The sequence below is a fragment of the Pinus tabuliformis genome, chromosome 7, assembly GCF_031772625.1.
Source record: "Pinus tabuliformis cultivar Carrire ecotype Pingquan chromosome 7, CPIR1, whole genome shotgun sequence".
NCBI classification, from domain to species: Eukaryota; Viridiplantae; Streptophyta; class Pinopsida; order Pinales; family Pinaceae; genus Pinus; species Pinus tabuliformis.
The window spans coordinates 265,235,213-265,261,763 of record NC_142293.1 but is presented as its reverse complement, the minus strand read 5'-3'; the positions used below and the strand labels follow the sequence as shown (position 1 = coordinate 265,261,763).

General features: G+C 38.9%; 1 protein-coding gene across 1 annotated transcript in view; it reads right to left on the bottom strand.

Annotated features, from left to right (window-relative positions):
- The window catches only part of LOC149246881 (uncharacterized), a 323,872-nt gene that overhangs the window by 161,325 nt on the left and 135,996 nt on the right, over window positions 1-26,551 (bottom strand). Inside the window, exons 9-10 of the mRNA XM_089458051.1 lie at window positions 5,334-5,693; window positions 5,039-5,228 (exon numbers count right to left, since the gene is read on the bottom strand). Coding sequence (XP_089314177.1) covers window positions 5,039-5,228; window positions 5,334-5,693 — 550 coding nt within the window. The remainder of the gene's footprint in view (window positions 1-5,038; window positions 5,229-5,333; window positions 5,694-26,551) is intronic.

The window sequence follows — 26,551 nt, the reverse complement described above, 5'->3', positions numbered from 1 at the left end:
GCTACTGGCCTCAAAAGCAAAGATGGCGAGAAACCAGCCCCAAGGGTCCAAGGGAGCCAACCAGAAATATAAATGATGAAGATAGTTTCCTGGAACTATAGAGGTATGGGGAGCAGAATCAAAGAAGAAACCATCAGAAGTTTAATAAGAACAGAAACTCCTGACATACTTCTCATCCAGGAGACCAAACTGGAAGACTCTGTCTTCCTTCAGGCAAGTAAGAAACTCTGGAACAAATGTGAGGCGAAAGCAGTGTCAACCTGAGGGGCTTCCGAAGGGTAGGGCACTCTTTGGAATGCTAGCAAATTCACAGTCGTTTCTGAGATCCTCAATACCCATTGGTTGCTCTTTAATTTGCAGCACTTAGATTCAAAAGAGATTATCAGTCTCTTCAATGTGTACATCCCCGTGAACGCTGTGGAAAAAAAGGCCTGTTGGGACTCCATAAGAACCCAAGCAGATCTCGTTAATCTTGAGAATACCATCATAGCAGGAGATCTTAACCTCACTCTCTTATCAGCAGACAAGAGAGGAGGCAGCATTGTTCGAGATCCGGCAAGGGAATGGGCAGAGGACCTTATGCAGGACTGGGACCTGCTGGACATCAAGCCAATCTCTAGTAAGTACACTTGGACTAATAAAAGAATTGGCCCTGGCCACATTGCTGCCAGATTGGATAGATTCTTACTTCAAAGCTCTTTTCTTTTGCTTGGATTAGAGGCTAGAGTTCATATCCTCCCATGCAACACTTCGGATCATAAACCCATCAAGCTGGAACTGGTGTTTCAGCTTGACCTAGGTCCAATTCCCTTCAGATTTAGCCCGCTCTAGGCTAAGGAATCGGACTTCATGCAATTAGTTAAGGGCATCTAGATGCAGCCGGTCAAAGGCTCCCCCTTTTTTGTCTGGGAGGAGAAGCTCAGAAGAGTGAAAAGGGCTTTAAAAAGCTGGGCCAAAACTCTGCCCAATCCAGCAAATGAAAGAAAAAATCTCCAACGCATTCTGGAAAATCATCATCTCCAAGCTGAAACAGCTGATATAACTAAAGAGATTCTAGACAAAGAAGCCCAGCTCCAACAAAACTACCACAAGGCTTGTCTAGCAGAAGAAGAGTACTGGAGACTTAAGTCACGCAGCCTTTGGCTTAAAGCAGGGGACAGGAACTCTTCCTTCTTCCATAAACAAGCTCAGGCAAGGAAATGTACCAATTCCATTTCCGAAATCAAAGATGGCACTATTACTCACAAAGACAATGCAAGCATCAAAAAAGTTGCCTCCCTTCACTTTAAAAGCCTGTATAGTGAAGATATAAATCTGGACCAAATCTCTGATATGATTGACGTGGTTCCCTCCTTGATTACTATTGAAATGAATCACCTTCTTGAAGCTAAAGTCTCCAAGAATGAAGTCAAGGATGCCCTCTTCGCCATGGACCCAGACAAAGCCCCTGGGCCGGATGGATTTACAGCCAGATTCCTCCAATCTTGTTGGCCGATTGTGGAAAAAGATCTATACAAAATGGTTATTAAGTCCCAAGCTTGCCAGAAAATCGGAGGCAGCACAAACTCTGCTTTTCTTGCTCTCATCCCCAAAGAGAAAGGAGCCAACACCTTCAACAGGTTTCGACTGATTTCGCTATGTAATATTGGTTACAAACTGATTACTAAAGTCATCGCTAATAGACTTAAGCTCATCCTCCCCAAAGTCATTCCGGAAAGCCAAGGAGGATTCATTCAAGGGAGACAGATAGTGGACAATTTCATTCTGGTCCAAGAGGCAATCCACTCAAGTTTGAGTCGCAAGGAAAAAGGTATGGTTGTCAAGCTCGATCTAGCAAATTCTTTTGATAGAGTCAAGCATAGTTTTTTGCTGAAAGTCTTACACAAATTTGGATTTGGGGAGAAAATTATAAATTGGATTCGAGCCTGCATTTCGAAGCCTTGGATTGCTCCATTAGTAAATGGCAGAGCTGCTGACTTTTTCAAAGCCACGAGAGGGCTCAGGCAGGGGTGCCCTCTCTCACCCCTTCTATTCATTCTTCAAGCCTCTGTCCTCAGCTTCTATTTAGACAAAAAAATGATGGATCAGGAAATTGTTGGGCTTTGTATAGCAAGAGGTGTTAAAAACATTAATCATGCCCTCTTTGCAGATGACACCTTGTTATTGGGAGCTGCCTCTGTACTTATAGCCTCTAGATTTAAAGGAGTCCTGGACGAGTTTTGTATGATTTCTGGAAGCAGTCTAAACAATGGAAAATGCCATATCTATTGCTGGAACACCACTTTCAGCATATTCAATTCCATTTCCAGAACCTTTGGTTTCGCAGCCTCCTCAAACTGGACTTCCTTCAAGTATCTAGGCCTTCCTGTATTTCTTAAAAGAGCCTTCAACAGAGATTGGCTCCCCCAACTGGAGAAATTCAAGAACAAGTTGCTTGCCTGGGGCTTTTCCTGGCTCAACATTGCTGGTAAGTTTGTCCTTATTAAATCAGTCCTTAACAGTCTTCCCTTATTTCAGTTTTCTGTTCTTCTTGCTCCCTCTGGCATTCTCAAAAAAATGGAGGAGATCATTCGGAAATTTTTTTGGAAGGGGGGCAAGCAAAATGAGAAAAAGATTTCGTTAGTCAGCTGGGATTCCATCTCCAAACCGCTCTTGGAAGGAGGCTTGAACTTCAAAAATCTTGGATATCAAAATATTGCTATGGGAGCTAAGCTCATCTGGAGAATTATTGCTCCTAACCCTAGCTGGGCACATCTAGCTCTTTGGAAAAAATACTTTAAGGGCAAGCACTCCCGCTGTCTAGACCATCCTCTGTCGCTCCTGAATATGCCCTTCTAGAAGCTCTGTTCCAAAGCCTGTCCGCTTATAAATACTCATGCCTACTGGGTCCCCGGCAATGGAAAAAGGATCAACCTTTGGATAGACAAAATTATGAACAATGAGCCGCTGGGAGACTGTCGCTCTCTTCAAGCGTTGCGCAGTTGGATGAACGATGCTGGAATGTGTTCCCTGTGGGATATCTCAGTCTGGCAGGATTCACGCTGGGCTGGCTGGAAACTTGAAACGCCCCCAAATTTGTCTATGGAACGCGAGGAACTGCTCTCCAAGCTTCACGGATTGGCTCCAATGCGGATGCGAAGCAGGGATTCAAGAGGTTGGGGTGTGCAGGCTGGTGGTTATTCCATTGCTCAGGGATACGCCAAGCTGTGTGAGCGCCCCCATGTGGCCACGAATCCAGAGCCATGGAAAGGGATATGGCATTATCCCTCACTGCCAAAAATCGATTTTTTCAATTGGCTGTTATGCCATTCCAAAATCTTGACAGACGATAATCTTCAGAAGCGTGGCTTCCACGGCCCTTCAAGGTGCAGACTTTGCAAGGTAAATCAGGAAAGTGTTTCTCATTTGATGCTTGAATGTTCCTTTACATTGCAGATCTGGACCACGCTGCTGGAAACTTTGAGTTCCAGCTTCAAGTTGCCTTCCTCCACTGCTGATTTTTTTGTCAAATGGCTGCAAAGGTACCCTGGTCCTCCTCCAAAAAATAAAATTATTAGAGCTGCTTGGTTTATTCTCCCTAAAATTACCTGCTGGCAGATCTAGCTTGAACGAAACAAAAGGATTTTCAGAAACTGCAAGTAGGATGTCAAGCTAGTGGTATTTAAAATTAAATGCCAGTTAAAAGAGTGCCTGAGAGACCACAAAGATGATTTAAATCTCACCCAGCAAGATAAAAATTGGGGATCTTCTCTCGATCTTCAGTTCCAAAAATTGGCAAAGAGTATCTCCCTCCCAAAAGTTTGGCAAATAAGGGCTACAGCAAAAGAGTTCCAGGGATGGATTGCAAACCATCAGAGGCACTCTCTATTTTTTGATGGGGCTGCAAAGGGCAATCCTAGAAGAGCTGGTGCTGGAGGAGTTATATTGAATCCAGCTGGTTTTAGGATTCACAGTTTCGCCTGGGGTTTGGGCATCGCTTCCAGCATTCAAGCTGAGGCTTTGGCTCTTTTTCAAGGACTCAAGATTTTGAAAGTGCTGAACATCAAGGAGGCTAATGTTATTGGAGACTCTCAGGTTATTATTAACACTATGGTGACTCATTCTAAGCCAATGGATCTAAGGCTAGCAAGGCTGATTCACAGAATTTCAAACCTTGGAGACTCTTTCCAGAATTTGAATTTCTATCATGTGTCGAGAGCCAATAATAAGGAGGTGGGCACTAAAGCTAACAAAGCAGCCCTTCTTACCGCTGGTGCCCTGCTCAAAGGCGGACAAGAAATATGGGAACCAATTCCTTAATTTAGAAAATTGTCATGTTTTATAGCCTTCTGTTAAATCAGTTTGTTTGTATCCAAAAGCTTGGGAAAAACTCTGAAATTGACCGCATAGTAGCAGCTAAGAAGAGATGTGAGTTAAACATAATTGTCAGAGTCTTGCAAGGCTGTTCGGCACTTCTAGATTTAGACTCACCTTTTGTAATCCACTCTTTGGCATTAAGGCCAAGTTTCTAATATATCCACTACCCGTTTCTATAAAAAAAAACAGTACTTTTCTATTATAATTCAGTATGCTCTGTGCTGTATCCTTATCCATTTTAGGTAACATAGTTTAAACTTTAGATTGATCATTCACCCACTTTATTGTATTTTATTGATGACTTGGTCAACTTTCATCACTCTCAATGGAATTTTGTACTCTCTATATATATAGTAACACAAATCGGTATACATTTTGTACATTTCCAACAATCCTCTTCTTATACTTGCATAATTTATTCTTATTAATTCTTGAATGGGAAAATCTTATTGATTTGTGGTGTTGTGCCCATCTATAATACCTCACCCAAAAGCTTGCATCTATAAAATACAATGCACACCAAGAAAGTTGACCTAAACTTAAGAAACAAGCTATCAAATACTAATTGTGATCTATTGTACAAATTATTGTCATCATAACTAAGCTGCTGAACATACAATCAAACTAATGGTACCAGATATGCAAAACCAATGCAATTAGATCAACTGGATAGAACTAATACCTGATCCACAAGGCTCACATCAATACATACAATGCGTGCCAAGAATGCTGATGTGAAATCAGCAACTAAAGATGCCTGATACTCTTTTGATGGATCCCCTCCAACCATTTCAGATTCACTGACTTCTCTAAATGTGTACTCCAACCTCCACAATTTTAATCCTCCTTTTGGATCTGTTGTAAAAACATGCCTGTACAGACAAGACACCAAACATATCCCGTCCAATTCTATCAGCTATAAGAGAATCTATGTCTTACAACTTATATGAAGAATATACTTAGAAATGAAGGCATACCTATGCCCTAAGGACTTGCACCAGTAAATCCCAAGAAGTTGCCTCTCTCTTTCAGCAGACCAAGTAAAAGAGCATGGGTTTTCATGATTAAGATTACTAGATACAAGTTGCACAACAGTCACTCTTCCTTTGCCATCACCCATTGCAACCCAATCTTCTTGTAAGGCTGGGGAATCAGGGGACTCCATGACCAGTACATCCAAACAAACAATGGGCTCCTTGTCATTAACTTTGAGTATAGTCGTCCACTTTTCTTCTCCAGGAACAGTTAAGTTGATGCAATTTAGATATCCCAGGTTGGTGGCAATGTAAAGATAACTCTCTCGAGCTAAATGCAAGCATCGCACATATTCACTCTTGCTGAAAAATCACAGAAGTAAAACCTCAGCAACAGAACAATTCAAATAAGATCATTCCATCAGTGTCATAATGAAAAAACAAATGATGATGAATCTGTGAATAAATGTATCGTAAAAAAACCAACTTTTCATTAGCTAAAGATATTGGATTATTTAAATCCTAAGCATAACATTTTAGGTTCAAAATCTCTCTACTACCCACCAGGGAAAATTTTATGAGTCATTTTTCATAAATAGGCTATTTCGAAGAAAATAATCAAAGAACACAATATCATAATTACACAAGATGTGCTTCATAATATTGGCCCAAATTATCAAGGTGCACCACTGAAAATTAATATATTTATATTTCACGTACTTTCCCTATATAAAGCATGATATTCATTCTGCGACAAACTTTACCTGCCCAATATTGTATTTTTCTTTTCATAAACCTACAAAAATTTCTGTATATTTACAAATATAACTAGGAGGTTCTTAAATATTTTTCCATCCTGACAACCATGTACCATTGTTTTTGACAGGCAATATATTACCAACCATGAAAATAAAGACATTAGTAACACTGGAAAAGATAATTCGTTTAAATTCGCAGTGAAGCTAATCTCAAAAGAAATAGTTTACGAAAGAAGCTTAGGGCTTAGTCACCAAAATTTTAGCATGAAGCAATTTTGGGTCAGGAAGCCAAATTGAAATAATTCTGGATGCAGCTTAACATGTCTGGCTCAGGCTTAACTATGGACTCATTACCTGCTGATTATTCCCCAAAATATGAATCTAAAATAAGGCCTTGGGACTGTTACCCACTGTTGTTGCACAGAGTGTCTAGGCACTGCGACAACGCTCGGACCGGAGGCTGTCACCCTGATCCCCGATCTCTCCGTTTAAGCCGTCTTCCTATAGCAAGCTAAGGGGGGTAGACCCTATGGGATAAAAGAGAACCCGCTGTGAATCAGCTGGTTCGGGAGATACAGCGAAGCAATCAAATACTTGATTAAGGCTTAGCAAGAAAATTTTAAATGATTAATACCAGTGCCTTATGGAATTGATGATCCAAGTAAATGATTATCAGTTGTTGCTTAAAAAATAATTAACGATTGCCTACAAATATTTGCCAAACATCTAACATGTAACGAACATCAGAATATTCAAGCAATAGCAATCAATTTTAATGACTTAGTAATGTTCCAGCAATTAAATTTCTAAAGATATGAATTCATTACTCAACCATGAAATTCAAATGCTAACCAATTTCAAATAAAATGATTCACCACTTTCGAATAGTTAATCTTTAAATATAAGAATATAAGCACATTTAACTATCACGAATACCACAAAAATTTTAGCACAAAAAAGCTTTGAATCCACAAACTTCGAAAATCTTTTTCTCAATTTGCTAAGCAAGACTTAATGCAATAAATGATCAGCAAAAGATTTTCAATTTTAAAGTGACCAAACACATCCAATTTGCTCAAAAATTTATATACCTCTTTTTTTTTAATGTTTTTGGACTTTAAAAAAAAAAAAAAAAAAATATATATATATATATATAAAATTGAAATCATAAAAAAGAAGAACAAAACTAAATCGAAATTTTATTAAAGTTGAAGTCCTAAGTTAAAAATTATATACACCCTAACTAGAACTATGACTATATCATAAAAGAAAAATACGAATAAACTATACTAACCCTAACGCATTCATATATATCGAAATGCTGTTTATGTTTGTGATTTTGCAGGGTCGGTCAACGGTCTAAGGAAGTTGCAGAAGGGTGCTTCTACAGCAGGTCAACAAAATGGCAGAGGAAAGAGCAAGTCGATGGCAGCGTTGGGAGCTTGGAGAGGATGCGGGTTGGAGGACTGCAAAGAGATGGCACGGAGAGGTGAGACTGGGAGAGAATACGGGAGCAGGGATGGAGGATAAGTGGACAACATGTGAGAATGGAGCGACGGGGAACAAGATGGGAGTGAAACCAAAGGAGAAGAGCTTGGAGGTTGCAGGTCGAAGCAAGGAAGGGAAAGAAAAACACGTGAAGAGAAGGTTGGTTTGTTGGACGCGTGGAGTATCAGCGATGGAATGAAGAATTTGCAGGTTGATGAGGAGCAGCAATGACTGAAAGAAAGGAACAACGTGGGAAGCTTAAATGGAGGCTGCGTGGAGTGAGCTGAGGGTTATTTAGTGGCAGCGTAGATGGAAGAAAACGCAGAGCAAAGGATATTGTATGGCGCTATGGATCAAAGATGGAAGGACTGGGAGCTGTCAACACGTAGATGGGTGGCATAAAAGAGATGGAATCGTGAGAAGAGTGAGAGAGATCTGTTTGACGAATCTCTTGCAGATTGGAAAAGGCTGCGTGGATGAAGCTGGAGCAGTACGTTGAAGAACAATAACTGATGATGGCGTATAGTGAGGAGCGCGAGGGGTATAGCAGACGCCGCAAGGAAACTCGAAACTTTCTAGAAACCTCAACACAGCAGCAGACAAGAGAAGAAAGCGGATCGGTGCCCCAAAAACCCTTAAAGAAATTTTAATAAAAATTTTAAATCGCCTTGCTTCAGATTTGACTGATGAAAACCCTAAAAAAATTTCAGATCTGAAATAAATACCCCTGCAAGAGCTAATTCTAAGGCCAGATCTTACCCTCCAGGGCCTAGATCTGGCTTCAAACAAAATCTCCTCTTTAGAATTGCAACCTGCAATGGCCAAACAAAATGCCCATAAACAATATATGCAAGGATGAAACTAAAAACTCAAAAAAAAAACAACTAAATAATATTCACAGGTTAAAGGCTTTAAGCAGCCAGATCTATCATTATGCCACACATTTTAAAATTTTAAATTTAAGGTGAGGTGCTTCAGAAAAAACCCTTCATGCATTAACAATAAAACTGCTAATGCTAAGCCCGAGATTCAATCAAGTTGGGCTCTTCAGAAAATGCAAATCGGAAGTTGGCTGGTCCAACTGAAAACTTCCCCGAACGCCCGATGATCCCAAAATCAAGAAATTTCCTGCACAATTTGATTCAACCATTAACGTAGAGAGAGAAAACAACAATAAAATTCAGATTTAATGGAGATACCTGCCATTATATTCAGAATTTAAATTATCATTCAAACCCTAGTGATCAAACAAGATACTTATGCTTAAACCATTCTTTAAAAAAAAAAAATGGCTATCATCAATGGCTGAAAATGAATCTATGCATGAAAATAAAACATTTTACAGCATTCCCATGAAGAGTAACACCAGCAGAGATTAACCCCAAAGTCTTTCTTTATTGCACATGAAAAACGATTACAAGAGAGCTTTCAGTTAGCACACGACTCCAAGATCGAATGAATTCAACTGAAAACTGACCTCCGATTTAAAGACAAATCTTCCAACGGCTAGTTCGAGTGATCCTTGTCAAAGTGATCTCGACCGTTAATGAGAATCCAAATTTCTTTTAATCTCATCCATCGAAATTTTAAATATTGAGGAAATTCGAAATTATCAATTAAATGCATTTTAATTAATTCAAAAATTAAATTTTTAAATTAATTTCCTCAAAATTTTGACTTTGACTTACCCCTAGGGACCAAGGGCATAAAATTTTCGCAAAATAATCAATTAACCTTAGTCCCTAGACCTTTTAAAATTTAATTTTTTAAAGGACCCTTGAATTTAGCCTTTGGGAAATTTAAAATTACCTAGGACCTAGGACTTATGAGGCGATAAATTATTTTTCTAACCTTCAAAACATTTTACATCATGATTTTTACATTTCTACATCTCAAGGGGGAAAACCCATTTGATATAGACCCTCACAGACTACCCAGTTCTACGACACAAACATAATCTAGCAGATCAAGCAATTTGTAATAAAATAACCTAACCAAATAGTTAAGATTATTCCCAAATCACTTTTACATAGACTCGATCTAACACACTAGGACTCCCCTAAGATTCTAAAGACAAAATCCATTCCGGCTTTGGGGTAAGGCTAAAGGAAAACTCTGTCGATCATTGATCGGTGAGACAAGAAACCTTCCGGAATGTAGATTATCACCAGAAAATTAGGTTTACCTAGGCAATTATATACATGACACAGATCTGCTGAAATTATTTACAATTTACACATGCAGACTGGGTTTACAATATAACATGATCAAGTTAATGATGATAGTCGAACAGCACAGGCACATTGACCAAGCGCTATCCCTTTTGCGAAAAAAAAGGGGGTGTACTGCTATGGGTCGTTGACGCGTAGTGGTCAACATATGGCTCTACTTGGCGACACGTTGCTGCACTGTAGGAATGTGAGAATCCAGAATCTATATCCACGCAACACACAACAAAACATAAGTAGCGTCCATCCAAAAATCATCATATAACATTAAGCACAGAAAAGATATAAAATCTTCATTTATTAACTATCTAGTAACATGAAAAGTAAATATGATCCTAAAACAAAAATGAAATGCTGAAAAGACAAGGTGTAGGGTTAGAAATATAATACAGAGGATGCCCCATGGCATCAAATGTCATCTTTGAAGAATAGCTTGAGCATTTGACCATTTGCAGATAAGTCAAGTGGTTCGCCATCCAATCTGCTCAAGTGGAATGAGTTTGGCCCAGCAATGTCTCTGATAATGTATGGTCCTAGCCACAAACTATCAAATTTCTTGTGTTTTCCTGGTTTTTCATTCTTGCAATCCCAAAGTAGCACCATATCTCCAACCTGCGAAGACCTAGATTGAGATGATTTATCAAAGCTTTTCTTAATGTTAGATTGACTTTTACATATATTATCAAAAGTTGTCCTACGAGCTTCATCCAACTCCACAATTTGATCAATTCTATTTTGAACAACATCTTTATTAGTGGAAAAATGTTGAAGGAGTTGATAAGCTGGTAATTTCAAGTGCACAGGTAAGGTTACATCCAAGCCATAAACTAATTCATAGGGACTTTTACCAGTAGCTTTCTTTTTAGTAATCCTATCTGCCCATAAAGCATACTTGATTTTGCTATCCCAAGATCTTTTATTATCTCCTACTATCTTCTTGATAATGGTTATGAGATTTTTATTACTTGATTCAGCAAGACCATTACCCTAAGGATAGTAATTTAATGAATGAGATAAGACAATGCCATACTTGAAACAAAAAGACGAAAATTCTGAAGAACTAAAAGCCTTGGCATTATCAGTAGTGATCTTAGCAAGGACACCAAATCTAGTAATGATATTATTTTCAATGAAATCCATTATGACCTTTTCAGTGGCATTCTTAGCAGGGATGGCTTCAACCCATTTAGTGAAATAGTCGGTAGCAGTCAAAATCCATAAGTAGCCATTGCTAGAATTTTCAACAAACTGCCCGATGAAGTCCAGACCCCAATGCTGAAAAGGTGCCTCCACAACGACAGGTTGTAAGAGCGGGGCAGCAAGCTTCTATTTCCCAGTGAACAGTTGGCAGGCTTGACAACTTCTAACAAACTTATGCACATCAAAAAAAATCGAAGGCCATTAATATCCAGCTCTCAAAATTTTGTGGGCAGTTGTTCTAGCAGCATAATGACCACCACAAAATCCTGAATGAAACTCAGAAACTAACTTCTTGGATTCAATTTCATCAACACACCTAAGTACAATGCCCTCAGGGTTTCTCCATCCAAGGCCATCCTTCATGAGGCAATACTTAGTGGCTTTTAATCTAAGAGCCCTTCTCTTATGAGCGACTAAATGGTTAGGACATGTAAGATTTATCAGGTAATAGACAATGTCCTTGTACCACTCATGCTTTCCTAATCTTTGCAACTCAAGTGAAGATGAATCGTTAAGACAAATCAAACCAAGAGCTTTTTCATTACCTTATGCCATCATTTGAGCCAAGCCTTGGCCTTTGACTAACTTGGTGGGTCTAATCTCTAAATCATATTCTTGTATTTTAGTAACCCACCTAGCACGAGTCCCTAAGCAATCGGTTTGAGTTAATATATCTTTAACCGCAGAATGTGGGACAAAAGCAATGATTTTGGAATAACCCACATAAGTCTTGAAATGCTTAAGAGCTTTGACTAAGGCATACGCTTGCTTTTCCATGGTATTGTATTTTAATTCAAAATTTTGAAGTGCTCTACTCATGAAAGCAATAGGTTGCTCATGACCATCCTTATTTTTCTACAATAAGACACCAGCAATGGTATCTTCAGAAGCAAAAGAGAAAATCATGAAATCCTTAGAGTAATCGGGACTAACTAAAACAGGGGCTCTTGAAATAGCGCCTTTGATTTCCTGAAAAGCCCTTTTGTCGTCTTCTTGCCAAACAAATTTTACATCTTTCTTCAAAAGACTTTGAATAAGCTTAGCTACTTCTGCGTAATTTGGAATAAATCTTCTAAGAAAGTTTGTTTTTCCAAGAAAAGACTGAAGGGATTTAAGATTATCGAGAAGATGAATCTTTTGGATTGCCTCAACTCTTTCAAGATCAATCTTGATTCCATCTTTAGAAATGACGTGACCAAGTAATTTCCATTCAATTACTCTAAAAACAGAGTTAGCCGGATTTAAAGAAATCCCGTACTCTCTACATCTATCAAAAACTTGCCTAAGATGACTTATATGACTAATACCATCCTTAGAAAAAACAGTAAGATCATCTTGATAAATTTCGATAAATTTCTCAATTAAACCCTTGAAGACATAATCCATAGCCCTTTGAAACGTAGCCCCAGCATTGGTTAATCCACACGGCATTCTAATATTCGAAAGTGCCCCATGGTGTGGTGAATGTAGTTTTGTGACGATCCTCCTTCTTAACCCATACTTGATTATATCCAGAAAAACCATCTAGCAATGACATCATTCCAGAACCAGTTACTCTTTGCAACATAGTCTCCATGTTTGGCAAAGGGTAATTATCTTTCTTACATGCTAGATTAAGGTTTCGAAAATCGACACAAAGTCTTATTGTACCATTCTTTTTCCTAACAATCACCAGGTTGGAACACCATGTTGAATGCCTCGTCTGAGCAATAATCCCTGCTACAAGCATCTTTGAAAGCTCCTTTTGAACCAGAGGGGCTAACTTAGGATTTATCTGCCTAAGCTTTTGACGAAAAGGTTTAGCATTTTCATCTTTCAAGGGGATAGTGTGTTCCATGATATCTTCCCTATAACCTTTCAATTCATCATAAGAAAATGCTAAAACATCCCGATATTCACAAAGTAAATTGGTTAACTTTTTTCTTTCTTCAACATTAGTACCCTTACCAATTTTAACAATCTTTGGATCCCTAAAAGTACCAATGTTTACCTCAATGTATTCGCCTGGATCCATTTTATTTTCCTCTCTCAACTTTGTCGCATCATGCCGATCAAAGTGCTGCTCTAAAGAAACCACATTCCTAGGAGTAGGATTTATGATATCCTTATGATCATCAGAACCATCCTCCTTAGAATCTATCCGAAAATTTTCAAACTCATCCAAATTGTCAAGAAAACGGATCACCTATTTCTCATCATCAAAAACTTGCCAATGCTCTGAGTTATCTGGAACAGAAGGCTTGAATATAACTTCCATTTTTATCTTATCCTTAATCAAGGCATCAGATAACTGCAAAGTAGAAGCAGCTACAGCAAGCTCATCCGCCGAACTATTATGCTCTCTTGGGATTGCCTCAAGGTCAAGGGCATCAAAGTATTCCATAGTATCCCATACAGCATTTCGATAGTTCTTTAACCTTTGAATTTTGCATGTAAATTTATTTTTAATTTGCATGATAATTAAGTCAGAATCCCCCTTGATGCTAAAAAACTTAACTCTTAAAGCCTTTGCCAACTCAAGACCCAACAACAAAGCTTCATATTCAGCAACATTGTTGGTTGCTTCGAATTCCAATCGATAGGCAAACTTGAAAATATGACCAAGGGGAGATTTTAATACTATTCCTGCACCTTTACCATGCCTAGACGATGCGCCATCAAAATACATGTACCAAACTTTATCAATGAGATCCCTAATCTTTTCATCAACCTTCTCATCGGGAAGAACTATGAAATTAGACATGATAACATAATTCCCAATGTCAGATTGTTCTTTAATTATCTCATTATGAGGTCTCTTAGGGTCTTCAACATGGAATCTTCTCTCAGGCTCTCTATTAAGTCTCACAAATCCATCACCTCTAGGAGAAGGAATCATAGCATATGACCAATTCATTTGAATACTCCCTCCTAGATCAGAGGCCCATTTTCTAGATAAAAGCATACCCCAAGCATCAGGCACATCAACAACAACAATGTCCATAACAATCATGATGTCCAGGTAAACTGATAAATGAACTTGTAAATCCTTGATCAGGCTGTGAACTTCAATCTTCTTAGAATCCATGGCACATATATTGTAGTAAGGCCTAGAAACTCTTAAATTAAGCTGTTCCATGACCCTCTTGGTCATGACACAAGCTGATGCACTAGAATCCAGCATGCAATTATTCAATTTATACCCATTGAAGATCAAAGTAATAAAGAATGGTTTATGATCCTTGTTATCTGAATCTAAACTTTGCAAATATATAGGAGCATCCTGATAATCAACCTCCGGGGCTTTCTGTTGAGAAACATTTACTTGAGGACCTTCAATAGCTTTTAGTAACTTAGCTCTTTGGGAAGGAATTTTCACAATCTCAGAGACAGGAACTCGGATTTTCGCATTATTAAACCAACTTCCCAAATCGACATCTCATCCAGAGTTTGAACCTAGGTTAAAAATTCGAGGGGGAATCTGATTCCCGCTTTGATCTTTATCCCTTCCTTGATAAGTCAAACCCTTATCTTTAGCAATTTCCATGATTTTCTCTGGAGAAGGTTTTTCACCATATAATTTAACCATGATATCATCTTCATTCTCAAAATTATTTATACTAAAAGCTGATGTGGGACGCATAACATCTCGGTTGTTTTCCTTAACTTCCATCCAATCTTTCATAGACAAAGGAAACTATTTACCCACTACATTTACTTGATTACTTGCCCCAAACATTCCATTATCCAAAATTCTTTTAACGATGGGGCGAGTAGACTCCTCATGAAGAGCATCACAAGCCTGACAGTAAGGCGGAGCATCATCAACCAAATTAGTATGATCAAGCGGATTAGGTGGTCTCTGCTCGCTAGATTGACCCTTCTTCTGCCAGTTGTTATTCTGATTATTATTATTATTTCTAGGTTGGAAATTTTGTGTTTGAGTTCTTTCCATTTGGACCAACCTATTCTACAAAGTAGTTATTTCCTTAGCATGGTTAGAGGTTAATTTCGCTTGGTTAATCTCCATGCTTTCAATCTTTTGCAACAATTTCAGAACAAGGTCGTCATCAGGTTCTTGAACCTCTTTTCCTTTAGGTTCCTTCAATTCCGTTGAATGCTTATCAAAACCTGGGATTTCAGACTTCCCAGATGCTGCCTTATCTTTCTCAAGTTCTACTGCTAAAGCTTGACAATCCCTATAATCTAGAAGTTTATCACGTCTTAGCTCGTAAGAGGGCTCAGGGCTAAAGGCATCAATATAAAAGTCTCGAAGAGATTTGTCGATAGGCTTATAATCTTGACGTAATTCCTTAATAATATCATTAAACCTCTTGTTAAATTCTTCTGCGGTCTCATTCTCTCTCTTTTTAATGATACTGATAGCTTTTATGAGATGTCTTCCTTCTCTTTTATCCCCATACTTTTCCTTAAAGGCATTAACAATTGATTGCAAAGAGTCAAATGAATTTTGAGGCATATCCGTAAACCAATCTAAAGCATCGCCCTCCAAGGTAAGAACAAAAAGGGTCATTTTTACGTCTTCATGAATAAAATCAGCAGCCCTTGCATACTTACCCAGCCATGAACTAAAAGATTTTAGATGAGAGTTAGCACTGATTGCATTATTTCCCTGAAAGATAGGCAACTTATCCATCCCATGCTTTGGAATATCATTGGGATAACCTTGAATGTTAGCGAAGTTACAAGGGGCAAATATGTCCATGATGTCGTGCTCGACCAGGCTAGTAAAAAGCAAACAGATATTAAAGAGGGCTTCTTGTCCGAGATTAACAAGAAGGGTACGAGAAGAGAGTTTGTGTAATCGTACTCTGAGAGCCCTTTCAGGATCAGGAGCAAGATTAACCAAACTGCTTGGATGTCTTCTAGTATACACTCTTGCAGAAGATAGATGAAGTGGAGTCGCCACCCGGACAAAAAGTGTAACTCAGAAAAACTCGAAAGAAAGGGGCCAAAGACAAGAAACTTATCCTGACAAGAAATGAAAGGATGGGAAGAAAGGAATGATATGAATGTCGAGGAAACCAAGGACAGGGAAAACTCTATCCCTGCCAACGGCGCCAAAAAATGTTGTCGCACAAAGTGTCTAGGCACCGCAATAATGCTCAGACCGAGAGTTGTCACCCTGATCCCCGATCTCTCTGTTTAAGCCGTCTCCCTATAGCAGGCTAAAGGGATTAGACCCTATGGGATAAAAGAGAACGAGCTATGAATCAGCTGGTTCGGGAGACACAGCAAAGCAATCAAATACTTGATTAAGGCTCAGCAAGAAAATTTTAAATGATTAATACCAATTCCTTATGGAATCGATGATCCAAGTAAATGATTATCAACTGTTGCTTAAGAAATAATTAACAATTGCCTAAAAATATTTGCCAAACATCTAACATGTAACGAACATCAAAATATTCAAGCAATAGCGATCAATTTTAATGACTTCGTAATGTTCTAGCAATTAAATTTCTAAAGATATGAATTCATTACTCAACCATGAAATTCAAATGCTAACCAATTTCAAAAAATGATTCACCACTTTCGAATAGTTAATCTTTAAATATAAGAATCTAAGCACATTTAACTATCACGAATACCACAAAAATCTTTAGCACAAAAAAGCTTTAAATCCACAAACTTAGAAAATCTTTTTCTCAATTCACTAAGCAAGACTTAATGCAATAAATGATCAACAAAAAATTTTCCATTTTAACGTGACCAAACACATCCAATTTGCTCAAAAATTTATATACCTCTTTTTTTTTAAATGTATTTGGACTTTTAAATTTTTTTTTTAATATAAAATTGAAATCATAAAAAAGAAGAACAAAACTAAATCGAAATTTTATTAAAGTTGAAGTCCTAAGTTAAAAATTATATACACCCTAACTAGAACTATGCTTATATCATAAAAGAAAAATACGAATAAACTATACTAACCCTAACGCATTCATATATATCGAAATGTTGTTTATGTTTGACGGTCTAAGTCGATGGCAGCATTGGGAGCTTGGAGAGGATGCGGGTTGGAGGACTGCAAAGAGACGGCACGGAGAGGTGAGACTAGGAGAGAATACACGAGTAGGGATGGAGGATAAGTGGACAGCATGTGAGAACGGAGCGATGGGGAACTAGATGGGAGTCCGACCAAAGGAGAAGAGCTTGGAGGTTGCAGGTCGAAGCAAGGAAGGGAAAGAAAAACACGTGGGGAGAAGGTTGGTTTGCTGGACGCGTGGAGTATGAGCGATGGAACGAAGAATTTGCAGGTTGATGAGGAGCAGCAATGACTGAAAGAAAGGAGCAGCGTGGGAAGCTTAAATGGAGGCTGCGTGGAGTGAGCTGAGGGTTATTCAGTGGCAGCGTAGATGGAAGAAAACGTAGAGCAGAGGATAAGGTATGGCGCTGCGGATCAAAGATGGAAGGACTGGGAGATGTCAGCACGCAGATGAGTGCCGTAAAAGAGATGGAATCGTGAGAAGAGTGAGATAGATCTGTTTGACGGATCTCTTGCAGATTGGGAAAGGCTGTGTGGATGAAGCTAGAGCAGTACGTTGAAGAACAGTAACTGATGATGGCGTACAGTGAGGAGGGCGAGGGGTATAGCAGACACCACAAGGAAACTCGAAATTTTCCAGAAACCTCAACACAGCAGCAGACAAGAGAAGAAAGCGTATCGGTGCCCCAGAAACCCGTGAAGAAATTTTAATAAAAAATTTAAATGGCCCTGCTTCAGATTTGACTTGTGAAAACCCCAAAAATTTTGCAGATCTGAAATAAATACCCTTCCAAGAGCTGATTCTAAGGCCAGATCTTACCCTCCAGGGCTAGATCTAGCTTCAAACAAAATCTCCTCTTCAAATCTGCAACCTACAATGGTCAAACAAAACGCCTAGAAACAATATATCCAAGGATGAAACTAAAAACCCAAAAAAAACAACTAAATAATTACAATATTCACAGGTTAAAGGCTTTACGCAGCCAGACCTATCATTATGCCACACATATTTTAAAATTTTAAATTTAAAGTGAGGTGCTTCAGAAAAAACCCTTCATGCATTGACAATAAAACTACTAATGATAAGCTCGAGATTCAATCAAGCTAGGCTCTTCAGAAAATGCAAATCAAGAGTTGGCTAGTCCAACTGAAAACTTCCCCGAACGCCCGATGATCCCAAAATCAAGAAATTTCATGCACAGCTCGATTCAACCATTAACGTAGAGAGGAAAAACGACAATTAAAATTTAGATTTAATGGAGATATCTGCCATTATATTCAGAATTTAAATTACCATTCAAACCTTAGTGATCAAGCAAAATACTTGTGCTTAGACCACTCTTTAAAAAAAAAAAGCCTATCATCAATGGCTGAAAATTAATCTATGCATGAAAATAAAACATCTTACAGCATTCCCATGAAGAGTAACACCAACAGAGATTAACCCCAAAGTCTTTCTTTATTGCACATGAAAAACTATTAAGACACATAGAGGGGGAATTTTCTCCTCAGAGAACTTTTTGCCAGAAAGTTTGAATTTCTCACTCGCTGGGTAGCTGAGCAGTGACTAGAGGAGTCAGTTCGACAGTTGGGTGAGATGGCATCGCATGGGCTCAGAGATCAGGACAAGTTGGAAGGAGCTTCCAACTATGTCATATGGAAGACCAGAATCTTAGTTGTTCTGGAGGAGTACGATCTCGAAGCTTACGTCAAAAGTGTTGTAGTTGTTCCTGCTGACAATGATCAAAAGAAGAAGTACAAGGCTGAGGGACGGAAGGCGAAGAGGCTCATTCTCGATGGAGTTCGAGATCATGTGGTCTCACACTTACAGGGTAAGGATACAGCCCGAGAGATGTGGGAAGCTTTGTCTTCTCTGTATGAAGGCTCTTCCGAACAACGGAATATGTACCTAGAGCACAAGTTGCAACGGACATTGATGCAGAAAGGAGGAATCAACTCTTATCTTCAACGTCTTCAGGACACCAAAGACCAGCTTGCTGCAGTGGGGTCCACTCCTCAGTCAACCGCGATGGTGAGGATAGCCTTGAATGGAGTCTCGGATGAATGGAAAGTCTTCGTCCAAAGCATATTGAGCAGAGAAAAAATTTCCTTCATAGGAGGAGATGTGGGCGGCTCTTCAATAGGAGGAGTTCAGGAGGGACCTAGTGAAGATCAACCTCAATGGCAGCAGTGGGAGTGACACGAAGACGAAGGAGGAGGAGGAGAACGCAGCTCTGACATCAAAGGGATAGCAGAAGCCAAAGCGGAAGAAAGACATTTTGAAGGTGAAATGTTTCAATTGTGGTGAGATGGGCCACTATGCATCCCAGTGTCCTTTTTAGAAAATGGACAAGGATGAGAAACATGATCCTAAGGCTGCTTCAGCAAAGATTGAAAAGGATGAGTATGCCATGAGTGCCCACGCATCTCCAGGAGGAAGATGGGGCGATATTGAGTTGTAATCAAGAGGACTGCATGTGGGCAGGATCCTTGAGGAGTCCACCTCTTGGATCAATTCCTTGCTACGGGAGCCCAAGATTCAACAGTAGCGAGATGGACTTAGTGTTAGATGATGCAGTGGAGTGTTTGGAGGACAGATGCAATAGCTGGGGACCAGAGACTGATCAGTGCAGAGCAAGGTTGGCAGCAGTGCAATTGGCACAGTGCAGGAGTCAGCAGCAGTGCAGAAGATTCAGAGGGTCAGAATCAGCAACAGTCAGATTCCAACATTCATTGTATTATGTTGAACACAGTTAAGTTCAACTAATTTTGGATGTTTTTCAGTTGCTTCTCTCAGCAACTGAGTTGCAGTACAGATGCAGTGTTAGCAGTGGCAGTGCTAGCAGTGTAGCAGATGCAGCATTTGAGAGGGAGTTGTAGTATAGATGTAGCAGTGGCAGTGGCAGTGGTAGTGTCATGGGTAGCAGTACAGTAGCAACAGTAGCACAGTGTTGTTGGCAGCAGCCAATGTTTTTAAAACCGGAACCGGTGACCGGACCGGTCCACCTAATGAACCGGTTTACCGACCGGAACCGGTCTAACCGGGACTGGTTTGGTCTAAACGAACCGATTTTAAAAAAATACATTAAATAATTAATTTTTAATGAAACAAAACTATTTTTAAGATGTAAAACCATGATTCCAAGCCAATAGAGACAAAATATGCAAAGTTTGCTCATTTATATACCATGTAAAGGTGAATATATCAAAATGGCACCGAGTACAATACATATCATCGACAAAATAGCAAAATACATAAGAAATGAGGCTCCAAATGGCCTATAAAGTCCAAGCTGTTGAAACTTGAAGCTTTGGAAATGTGTCTAAATGGATAAACAACAGAGATAGAACATCATGTTTTTGTCAAATAGGTCTAACTCAGGTGGTTGAGAGAAGAAACTGTTATCTTCCCCACCAGAGTTCAAATCCTGCAGATGACATGTTCACTATTTGTGAGGCAATCGACATTGAGGCTCTTCATAAGCTATGAGGAATACCTCTCGCTTATGGGCTGGAGGGTGGGGTGATAAATTGGATGTAAACAACAACAAAAAATTGTCATTTTTCTAGTAGGGATAAAGAAAGAAAAAATTATCGGTGGAGAGTTATGAACCCCACGTCCACATTATCTCAGTCCGAGTTCAATGTGGGGAGCTGTCAAATTCAGCCAAAGCATGCTCTGTTCTATGGCTCTATGCCCATCAAGGTATGAACCGGGATCATTTGTGTTAACAACTTAACACCCCATTTTAACCATTAACCACAGCCCAACAGACCAGACATACGATGTCATCTGCTACCTGAGCACATTTCATAATCCTTTCTTGCTATTTATGGCCTAGGTCAAGGTTAAATTTGAGCTTCTTAGTGCAATGGGGGCACAATCAGCTTCCTTGACACTGGGAGATAATCAGAGAGATGTGGCAGAAGCAGGGTTTAAAAGATATTCTGAAGCAGCCAACATATGTGAGGCACTTACCAAACGGGTTCCATGCAGGTTACAGGAAGGCTAGGCTCTCAATAACTTTGGCAACTATCCCTTTGAAGAATTTTTTTTTGCAACTTATGTGAAAGAATTCATTTAAAGGGGCATGAAAATTGTTGTACTTTTGACAGAAAATCTCAGATGTGCAGTAGTTAATAACTTAATACCAATACAGGCATTCGAATACAAAAAAGTAAAATGGTTATGCAAGAACAAATATTAAGGATCTTTATCAAACTAAACTACACATAAAAAAAATACTACTGCTTCATTCAAGAACACTTTGGATGGACTTTCAGATACCTGTGTGCCAAATTAACAAGCTTTTCATTCACAAGACCATGGTAGACTCCAATGACCTCTGCCCCTTCCATACGTAGCAAATCACTTTGAATTCCAGTTATAGGATCTTTCATAACAATATATCCCACCTTTACTTCCCCCCCAAAACCCCTAAACCACAGGCAAAATCCCTTTTTCTGCATGTTTCAGTGGGTGTGCCTAAAACCGGCCGGTTCTGTCCTAAACCAGCCAGTTTTCACCGGTTAGGGCTAAAAAATGGCGAAATTCCCTATCAAACCGGGTTTTTTGGCCGGTTCGGACCGGCAGCCTTGCTAACCGGCCGGTTTGACCGGTAACCAGTTTCAAAAACGGTTTTAAAAACACTGGCAGCAGCAATGCAGAAAGGAGGTGTTGTTGAAATTTCTAAGTATTACCCGTTAGAAATTTTATCTGTATTCTCTAATTTATTTCGCCTTGTTTAATTACTAACAAGTTATTTAACCATATAAACACTGAAATAAACACAATACAGTCTCAACCATCTACAGATCAACAGCTGAAAGAAATAGACAAACACACAAGTGACACCATTATTTTTGGACAATCGTACCCGTAAAAACCCAACATGGGAAAACCGGTGCAGCAGTTCTGAGGGTTTTATTATTAAGCAGCTTTTTTTAGTACACTGAGTAACAAACTAGCTCACCTGACAGAGATAAACAAATCTGGCAGTAATACCTCTCTTCGGAAGCAAATATTCTGAAAGTCTACCCCACGGAACCCTGTCCAGCACAATCTGAAGCATTGTGTTAGCCCTCCTGGCCTCTACATCAGCCTGAAACCCTCTACGTCAGCCCTTTGAGGCTCTATGCAGCCTCTCTGGCTCTCTGCATCACTCCTGCAACCTCTACGTGGATGACGCAGGCCCTTCTGGCCTCTGCGTGGCTCCCTCTGGCTCTGCATCTGCCTCTCTGTTTCTACGCTGGTCTCTCGGCACTATCTTTGCCTCTCTGCCTCATACTCACTGCCCCTCGCTGCAACTATAATCATTGATTCGATTTCTCTTAGCAAACCCCGCTCTAGAAAATCGAATGATTGATTACTCTGGTGTGTTCTCCAACTGACCCTCAAGCCTCCTCTTACGCTTTTTCTGTTAAGTCTTCAACAGCCGAGATTACATCTCTAATCAACAGCTAAGATTAGATTTGGCTTGATCCATGTCATTTAGAATTAGAACCTTCTAACCCAGTTTTATATTAATACCCATTAATATTTTATTTTTCCTAAGTTTAGACCAGTGTTGCAGGGGAGCACCGCTCCCCCCCGATCCCGCTCCCAATCCGCGCTCCGAGTGGAAGCGACTTGGGAGTGGGTCGAGAGCGCGCTCCCGAAATTGATCTCGAAAAGGGAACAATTTCAGGAGCGCGCTCCCTAAAAAAAAGCTCCCTGCCTTTTCAGGAGCATTTAGCCTTTTTTGCAAAAAAAATTTGCAATGATGTTCCAAATGCAATTTTTTTTCAAAGAAACAAATAAGTTTTGAGTGGAACAGCTTAATGATCAAGCCTATGGCCCTAGTACTGATATGTGATTCATGGTAATGTTAAATTCTTAAAGTAAAAGTGACATTCTCCTTAATCTTCATTTTCATCCTTTTACTTAAATTTTTAACATTACAATGAAATGACTCAAGATGTTTGAGAGTGGTTTCAACCTCATTGGATTTCATATGGAGAAAGTAGAATTTTAGATTTCATTCAAAATCCAGCAGACTTATCAGTTTTTCAGGATATCAAGATTGCAATGTTTCCATTGAATTTTGCCATTTATTAGGGTATGGAACTCGTATTTAATCAAGAGCACCAATCCCTCTATGTACCTTGATGTTAGTGACATTGGTTTTCAAACTCCTCTATCACGACCCTCCTAAACATGTACGCATCACTCAAACAAAATCTTGACTTGACATGCTATGCTTTTTCTATCTTATGTTAATGCTTAGAGGGTGATATTAATGACAAAGATCCCTATACAAATACAGAGGTAATGACAAAGATACTTTTGGATATTAATACTTAAAGAGTGATATTAATGACAAAGATCCTGATTTTCCAACAAGACTAAAAAATTAGACATTTCTCGTGGTGGCAAGAGGCCCAAGCATAAGCAATAGATAATAGATTTACTTGTCTTTTCTAGTTTTTAGTAGTTTTTATAACTATTGACTCTTTAATATTTATTATGATATTTTTTTAAACAATATATGACAATTTAAGTTTGAACTTTGAAGATGGCAATTATAACTCATTAGTAATGAATTATGAATATGATGCTTCATGAAAGTTGAAAGTTGTTTCATTTCATTTTATAACATTTCATTTCATGTTAGATATTATTTGTAATTTTGTTGTAATGGTTACACTTAGCATACAAGTACAACTTTGGTGATCAATGATGATAAATGTTATATATTGAATTTTGAAAGCTTGAAACTTTAAGATTGATGAATCATGAGACTCAATATGTTGTATGTTACTACGTTACTAACTTGTGGATGTGGTTGATGAAGATTATAGCTTCTAGATGATTGTTGTTATATGGTTCAATCTATGTTTTTTTATGTTTTTTATATCTAATTCATCATTCTACATGTTTTTGTTGACATATATGTATCAAAATATAAAAATATAAGAAATATATATATATATATATATATATATATATATATATATATATATTATATAAAAAACGCTCCGGGATTCACTCCCAAACCGGGAGTTTCTGAAAATGTCGCTCCCGCACACGTTTTCGCTCTCGCTCCCGCTCCCAAGTAACACGGGTTTAGACTTAGGAACTCCATTAAAAATATTAATTATTTTAATATCTCCTTAACTAGGTAGAATCTGCCCAAACCATTTCTGGGACTTGGAGATCTCATGTGCTTTAGCCTCTCTGCCATTTTTCATGGCTAGAGCACATCCAATGCTACTCCTAATCAACAGGTGCTTCAGAAACAGAGCAGCATGCAGGTGGACATTGTTGCTAGAGCACTTTCCTCGCTAAGAGGGAGTGTTAGTTTTTGGTAGCATTAGAAGTGCTCTAGCCTTGAAAATTAGTGGAGAGGCTAAGGCACATAAGTTCTAAAAAACCCAGAAACCGTTTGGTGAAATTCCACTCGAATTGTATTTTATTAAAATAATTAATATTTTTAATGGACTTCCTATGTCTAAACTTAGGGAAACTGAAATATTAATAGGTATTAATCAAAATATGGGTAAGAATGATCTAGAAGGAAAATCAAATCATGTTTTAATCTTAGCAATTGATTAGAGACTTAATCTCGGCCATTGAAGACTCAACAAGAAAAGTATAAAATGGAGACTTGGGGTTCATTTGGAAACACACACAGAGAGATTGAGCAAAATTGATTTTCTGAGGTGAGAAGTTCTCAGGAGGGAAATCGATTGGGGAGATATTGCAACTGAGAGGCAGAGAGAATCCAGGAGGACTTTTCGAAAGTACAAAACATAGAGATGGAGAGAACTTGCAGAGAGGCAACGTAGTGGCCGGGAGAGCTGACACATAAAAGTTGCCTGTCACGCGGAATCTAGAACTGCCAGAACAGCCGAAACTGTCAGGAACTACTGGAACAACCGGGAGAGCTGACGCAGAGGGCAGAGAAGGTGATGCAGGGCTAACGCAGAGCCAGCGCAGAAATAGCTGGGGTTAGCCAGTCTTGTGTCAGATCAGCCGAGATTCTACCGGATGAAGTGAGGTAAAACTCACTCAGATTTTCTGCCAATATTTTCTATGTAAATGATTGCTAGATGAGCATCCTTGATTTGTATTTAGATATTTCTCCTACATAATAATAAACCCTCAGAATTGTTGCACCAGTTTTCACGCATTGGTTTTTGCCAAGGACTATTGTGTCCAAAAATAAGTGTGTCCTATGTATCTTGTTCTTTGCTCTGTTTTATGTTTCATGAGATCAAATATTTAATTAGTGTAGGCTGCAGAAGTAATTTGCTTCAGTACTCAGAAGAATCACTTGATGAATGTAATTTAAAGAAAATCAAATAAGTGAAGTAGATTCAGATTCGCTGCAATAGGGGTTCATTCAAGTCTAGGAATTTTCACAGTGGGGTGGTTGTTGTAGGCTGAATAGGTTGTTATCCCTGTGTTTTTTGCAGACTTTACAGACTAAAATACAAGACAGCAAGCTGCTTTGACCTAAACTTTCTAACGAGTAGCCTAAATTGAAAACTAATTGTATATTTGGTTAGAATATTTTCTATAGACCAAAACCGATTGGCTACACTATATATCTTGTATTTTGGTATTGCTAAAACCCCTTGTTTACTTTTCTACTACAGAGTGACATCTTTTACAGCTAGACAGTACTGTGAGATTAACACCACCACTCCAAGTGACCCCATTAAAGCACTAATCTTATTTAGGATTGTTTGGGGTAGTACTTCGGACTCCTCCCTTGGCCATTTAGGAGGTTGTTGGACCTAAATAGCATGGGTTGGACCGAGGTGACAGTGGGCCCCTGCCCTGTGTGTGCCCATCCAGCAACTTGCCAGGACCTTAGCAGCACTGCTAATCAGATCAGTAACATGACCATCCACCATAGAGAAGTGCATCTCCTCCACCAAATATCTTCATCGAACAATCCATCGACAAAAAGAGAAGAAGCTCCATGAAGGAGCATGCCACCAATTACCTCCACATGCTCCATGGGTACGAACTGCAAACTCCATCAATGGGATGAAAGTCACTACGTGAAACCTCATACAATATGAGGTGTAACAAAACTTAAGTCACACTCCAAGAATAGACTTCTCCAAATAGCAAGATGACCTCACTAGGGTGTGCACTCTCCCGGAATAGAGAGAACACCAAAGGAAGCCACAAAGCAACTTTAAGAAGTGTCCTCACCTTCTTTGCCCAAGCTCTAAGGATGAACCTACATATTAGTGTGCCCTAGAACTCTAAAAATAGTTGCTGCCAAGAAAGATTCAAACCCTGAAAATCAAATTCCTCATAATGACTTGAAAATTAACACTAATGTACAATATACTAGGCCCCTATACTAGGCCCCCATAAATACAACTAACCTGCTAAAAATAGAATGCAAAAAATAGACCAAAATTTTCATGGTGTTATAATCAACTGCAATTTGAACTATGAAAAAATCTCCATACCAGGTCTCCAAAAATGTAATCACCTTACAATTTCGACCAAATTTCTAAAGATCGAAAGTTCTTTAATTTGCCTCAAATTTGAAC